We start from the raw sequence: 6,608 nt of genomic DNA, 5'->3' as shown, positions 1-6,608 counted from the left end.
AAACAAAAGTTATCAATCAAGTACATTAGACTTGACGGAGTGCTAAATGATATAATTCAATTATTTTACTTAAACATCTGTAATTTAATCAGCCTATCAGTTATTTTGTTACATGATTAAAATCGGATATTCGAAAAACAACTCATAATTTTATTCATCAAGTTAGTAGTTTTTTTTCTAGCAAAATGTCTCAGTAAAACATAAGTGTCTGTGTGTGCATGACGATACAAGTATAACCTTTGCGCAGCGAAGGTTGCATTCTCTAGCTTCCTATTTTTTTGTCTTGTCTACTGTAATTGACTGTAATAATGAAAATGCAATTTATTTTGCAAATCTGCTTCTTTATTTCGTGTGATTTAATACAAAGCGTACTTTATTTTCCCATACGCTGTATGGACCATTCTTGTTGGCAGAGCGGGCATCTATTGTTCTGTTTTACCCACAGAGACATGCAGCAGAAATGGAAGCTATGGTTACACTCGCCCCAAACCACCACACAATCCTGCTTCCCGTATGAGTCCTTCTTGCTCTCACCCTGGCACCGAAGACATGCGTCTGTTAACAAAAAGAATATTTGAGTAATTCAACACCCAATTTGTAATAGAATCAAAAATCAAAAGGTTCCAAATATGGTATCCATGATATTTAAGTCTTAAATACATTGGTGCAACACTTCGCAGAAATAGGCAAGGTGGTGATATTCACCTGTGCGGACATGCGATGTACAAAATAACTAGTTGTTAAGTTCAGGACTAGGTAGTTAAAATATAAATACAACATGAGGGAGAAGTAGTGACAGTGGCTTGCGACGCCCAGAGACGCTATATCTATATATTTTTTGATGAATAATCGGACAGGCAATTGTCATAAGATCCTCTATAACACTATAAATTTTGTATGAGTATCAAAAATTAAAAAAAATATGTACCAAAATTTACCAAAAACAGTTATATCCATCATTATCACATGTCTTCAACTGGAGACCAATGACATTGGTCTAATTAATCTTAATCAATTCTTTAGCAGTCTGACATCGTAGATTTTATTAACTAGAAAATTACACGAGATTAATGTCACGGGATGGCATTATAGAATACTGACGCACATGGTGAATGTAATTTAAGTAATAATTCCTTTTTTTTAATTAAACAATACTATACAACGATAAGAGAAAAAATATTTAAAAAACACATCAAATTTCCTACAAAAAAACGTTTTGGTACTGTACGTAATACCATATTATTATAATGAATGCTCTGTGGCAATAAGGTTATTGACATACGTAGATATTATAATAACATTTCTATGTAAATACATACAGCGTACGCCTTGAAGTTTTAACTTTTACGTTTTGACGACATTGTTTAAGTGTAATACGAATTAGATACTGAGTTAGCATCAAATCATATATTATATAGGTACACAGAGAACATTTTGTTGTGTAATTCATGATATTATTCTTTTATTTCTCATCACGACCAATTAGTCATTTTAGATTTACTTCAGTCAGCTGTTTGTTTACATATTGTGTAAGTTTAAGTCTAGATTTGCTCAGTTTTTTTTACTAGTGATTAATGATTTAATGTAACATGATCGTTTTAATAAATAAGCAGTTGCAATAAATAGCAGTAAGTCAGTATTGTTTATCATTGTATGCCTGCAAGATTAAAGCCGCTGAATTTTTATTACAGATTATCATTGCCCGTGATTTGGTCTACGTGTGCTTAAATAGTTGCTTAGAAATGCATTTATATTCTACCAAAGAACATATTTCATTTTATTGCCCTTGTAGGCAGACGAGCATACGGCCCAGCTGATGGTGAGTAGTTACCGTCGCCTATGGACTTCAGCAATGCCAGGGGCAGAGCCAAGCCGCCACAAGCCTCGTTTGAAAAAGGATAACACACATAAGTTCTAGAAGACATTAGATAAAGATATAATAACTTTTTTTTTATAATTATGAACAATTCACACACGGTCTTCCGCCCCCAATTTAGGATTATGTTTAAATATGTACATAAATAGATAATTATTAACATTAATTAACAAAGTGTAAACACCCCTCAAACCGAAACGCATTACTGCTTCACGGCTGAAAATAGGCAGGGTGGTGATACCTACCCGTGCGGACTCACAAGAGGTTCTACCATTATTACAAAACAAATACGAACAATGAATTAAAATGCATATTATTAAATATTAAACTATTTAACGTACCCATAACATATACACTTTTATTTTAGCATATTTATTGTCCATTTATTAAAAATGTATTACTAGTAAACTTTCGATTATTTTTACAATTGTAAAAAGTTTAAGCTTCTGCTTATCATGACGTCACTTGAGAAACAGTGGCCTCTTATAATATTATATATGACCATGGCGGCAGTCAAAGTGTTAACAAAATATTAGTTTGTTTCTCATTGATTTTATTCAATCAAATAACGTGAGTAAGTAGCGATATTTATTGCTTTTAACATATTTTTTTCCACCTTCCTGTAATTCATGTGTGCTTCAAATTTAGTCATATATTTTTAGCACGTTTAGTACCATACCTTACAGGCGGACAATTATGTGATTTACATGTATCTTTCATTTAACAATATAGCAAATTTTAAAACTATTGTTAATATGTTAGATCAATTCCGCGTTTTGGAACACTCGAAAACAGTGTGATGGCACAAATTATTATTTAATGTGTCTAATGTGTATAATTTATAAGTCTTTATTTAAGGTGTGAATTAACTGTCAAACACTAGCGGTGACAAGACAATTTTTTTCGAAATTTAAACGCAAGGAACAATATATAATTTAATTTTAATTTCAACTGAAAACACAACGCTAACAATCATCTTTTATATAAAAAACACTTGTGCAAAATGTATGTTTTAAAACAAAGAATAAATCAAATTTGGTATTGTGTTAAATAGTTATCAAAAATTGTACTTCGCTCTTCACAACAACAACGCAAAAAGTGATTTTTTTTTTAATGAAGGGTTACTGCTAGCCCGGAGGTCTTTTCAGTTTCATTAGGACAGGTGAACGAGCTAGGCTCAGCTAGAAGGGAAGGGATTGCTAACAGCCGCCCGAGCGCCTCCAGAGGAGATCTAACAACTCATGAGCAGCTGTATCACGAAAAATTTACTACTGGATCGGAATGATCGTAGTAAGCCCGCTGAGAAGTTTCGGCGAGAAACTCAGCGGTCTAATGTATGGGTTAAGTTGCACGTCAACCTCTTTGCCGAGTTACCAAAGTCCCTAAGACTGCTCCTAATGTTAGAAATGAATGCGTCTAATGCAAGAGTTATCTGATGGTTCCATAAGGACGTGTCTAAGGCGTCGAAGGTAACTGTCTCCTGCTCGCGCAGGATTCGGAGAGTATTCAGTGGCGGCAACGATAAAGCGATTATCATGACGCATAACCTTAAATTATCATATCATCGATGACATTTAATAATTTCATTACTTTGAGTCATCTTGGTCAGGATTACAAATTTGATAAAAAAGGCTTGTTTTTTATAGATAATACACGTAATTAACAACAAAAAAAACAGGCCAGAGAAAGAAGTAACATGAACTTTGCCTTTGGCTATCTCTATAATTAAATCTTATCATATGATCGCATAACACATTTGGATTTTCCTCACCAAGTATTTTCATCACTTCACGTATATTTGATACAGTCTTTGTGTAATCAGGACGAGAAAAAATAATGTACTGTGTAATCAGAACGAAAAAAATGACTTGACCGCCATCCTGTCTATTTCTGAGTTCGAGGAGTGGTACGAGTACGATACAATGGAAACCTTCATCTCACATTTCGTGTCACCTCAGGGGTGGCAGCGTTCACGTTGTGATGTCTATAGACTACTTTGACCAGTTTTTTTTTCTTTTTTTTCCTACCTAAGCTGATAGCCTTGAGAGGCTATTTCAGCGGAACCTTAACTAGTAGGTGAGCTCACGGGGCTCAAACCTGACGACGTTGCTAACACGCACCCTAGCAAGAGCCGTGCTTCGCAGAATCTACCGCCGGATCCGAAACGCGACCCACTGAGAAGATCCGGCGAGAAACTCAGTGGGCTGTGTCTTATGGTTAAATTACGTAGCTTGCGACGAAGGGTTCGACGAGAGCGGTGACCGGTGCTTGAGTTTCCTAAAAGCACCGTTAGTGGATTGGGAGGATCCGAAATGACGTGGTTGACCAGTAAATACAGGCGGTATCTATCGCTCGTTCAACCAATTTAAAAATATCGTAGTTAAATCAGCGGAAACTGAAACCTATTAAATTCAAATTTGTTTATACATCCGCTGCGCATCCCAAAATAAAAATAGTTTAAACTTTTATACAACGTCATTGCTATACTGTCTGTGCTGTATTGATTTTTCGCATACGTGATGCAAATCAGCGAGACACGGAGATTGCAAAAATTTACTTTCGATAAATCAATATTCCGTCGAATCATTTAAGATAGTACAGTAATTTTTTTTATTTACCTTTGGGATTATCACTACATCGTATAAAACAAAGTCGCTTTCTCTGTCCCTATATCCCTATGTATGCTTAAATCTTTAAAACTACGCAACGGATTTTGATGCGGTTTTTTTCATAGATAAAGTGATTGAAGAGGAAGGTTTATATGCATAATAACATCCATTAAATAGTGGAGAAATACTGTTATTTTTGAGGTTTCTAAAATTTCATGTTTCCGAAGCGAAGCGAGGGCGGGTGGCTAGTATTAGAATAAAGCAGTCTAATAAAAGTGTTAGATCTCAAATATTCTCTCCATGATCTCTTTTGCTCGACTCGATTATTTGCGATCTACAGTTGACTGAACCACGAGTCCCGTTTATTTATAGAGTGCACTGACGTACATAAATCTAAACGAAAAAAAAAAAACAAAAAAACTCATTGAGCTCTTACGTAAAGAATTTCATGAAACTCTTAACGCTTATTCGTATAGTTAAATCAAGGACGGTGACATAAGTAAGGAACAAGTTTCAACGATGCTCTTTTAATAAATGTTAATTAAAATTTATACAGAACTAATCGACTGAACTTAGACTTTCGTCGATATCTTATTAATATACCTACAACCTACAATATTGTTTTTGTCTGTTAGACGTTCGATCACTGGAGCATAGATGATGATATGATGACGTAAAGAAGATTTAAAAAAAACCTTGTTAGAAAGTGGACACTTGAAAAGAAAATTTCTTTAAATTTATCACTGAAAGTCCACTGTGAGTTTCCCGATAAATTTTCAATTATCTTATACATCATATAGGCTGGTGTCTTAAAGTGGGGCCGACCTAGTCTTCATATAGTTTGTGTATAGTGACGAAATGTGCGAGGTCTTTGCCCCTGCCGCAGTAATCGTTAGACATTCACCGTACACATAAATAAGTGGGTATTTGGGTTACTGTTAAACGAAAATACGTATTTTTAACCGATTTCAAAAGAGGAGGAGATTCTCTATTCAACATTTTTGTGTGTGTTACGTCATAAATTTTTTAAACAAGGTGTTTCGGTTTTTATTTTTTTATTATTTATTTGAAACCTGGTGCTTCTCATAATTCGGGTTAAAATTTTATCAATTTCTGATAAATATTTTTTGAGTTATCCTTAATAATTAATATTTAATTGTCTTAGACTGCGTTGATGATATAATTTTTTTCTCTTGAAGATGGTTTTCTTTTTTGTTAAAAATTTATATTATGTAAAGCATGCCTTCTTTCGCTAGTCGACAGTATAAATCTTTCATTGCACCCGTCTGAGATCCATAGAACACTACTCAATTCTTTACCGACGTATTTAATTTCGTTATTGTTGATTTATAAAGTCATTCAGCGTATTTGAATTCCTGCAATTACCTATGTACTAAAGGTAATATTAGTCGGATGAAAATAAAGATCGATCGTCTAATTAAGTTAAGTAATTAAGTGTTAGATTTAGTAGTCCAGCAGAACCGTATGTATTGTTTGATTGAGCGAATAACACTGTTGAAATTAGTTAACTTCAAAAGGCGTTTACAGCTTTACTCACGCAAGCACTGTTTGTCGGCACACCTTATTGGTATAAGAAACCACGTTGGCATTATTAAAACTATTGTCTCTGTGTGCGTAACGTTCGTTAGTGTTGTAAATAGACAGGCTCATCAGAGGTGTGAAACTCAAATGGTACAGAGGTCACGCAGCTACTATTAAAGAACGTAAGTTCTTGTCAATAGACCGGCAGAACGATGTGACTGACGCGAACAAAGAAGGAGATTGGCTAGAATTAAAAAAAAATATCATCATAGAAGAGTGACGGGGAGAGAGAAGAGAAGAACGAAGTTTCGAGAAGACGGGTGCTCCGTGTCTCAACGCAGGAGCCCCCGTATCATGAACTCATCCTCTCATCATCATCAATCCATCAGAGAGAAATCAGCGGCTAAAAACCCCTTGCCTCCTTAAGAGACCACGACAATCCGACGACCATATTTGATTTTCTTTATATAATCAAAGTTCTTAATATAAAATGTTTAGATTTTACCATTAAAAATAAACGTATATGACGAATGATTACGTAACACAGTTAAACGTTGAGCTCACAGAATAATTCTACAAAT

The 6,608-nt window shown here is 34.6% G+C and overlaps 1 protein-coding gene across 1 annotated transcript in view; it reads right to left on the bottom strand.

The window, feature by feature from the left end:
- Positions 1–320: 320 nt before the first annotated feature.
- The window catches only part of LOC105842683 (RING-box protein 2), a 37,191-nt gene continuing 30,903 nt past the window's right edge, over positions 321–6,608 (bottom strand). Inside the window, exon 2 of the mRNA XM_038010963.2 lies at positions 321–555. Within this exon, the coding sequence (XP_037866891.1) occupies positions 374–555 (182 nt within the window). The 3' untranslated portion in view covers positions 321–373. The remainder of the gene's footprint in view (positions 556–6,608) is intronic.

Source organism: Bombyx mori, chromosome 5 (genome assembly GCF_030269925.1).
Source record: "Bombyx mori chromosome 5, ASM3026992v2".
Classification (NCBI taxonomy): domain Eukaryota; kingdom Metazoa; phylum Arthropoda; class Insecta; order Lepidoptera; family Bombycidae; genus Bombyx; species Bombyx mori.
Note: the sequence above shows the minus strand (reverse complement) of the source record. Positions and strands in the feature narration are given on the sequence as shown.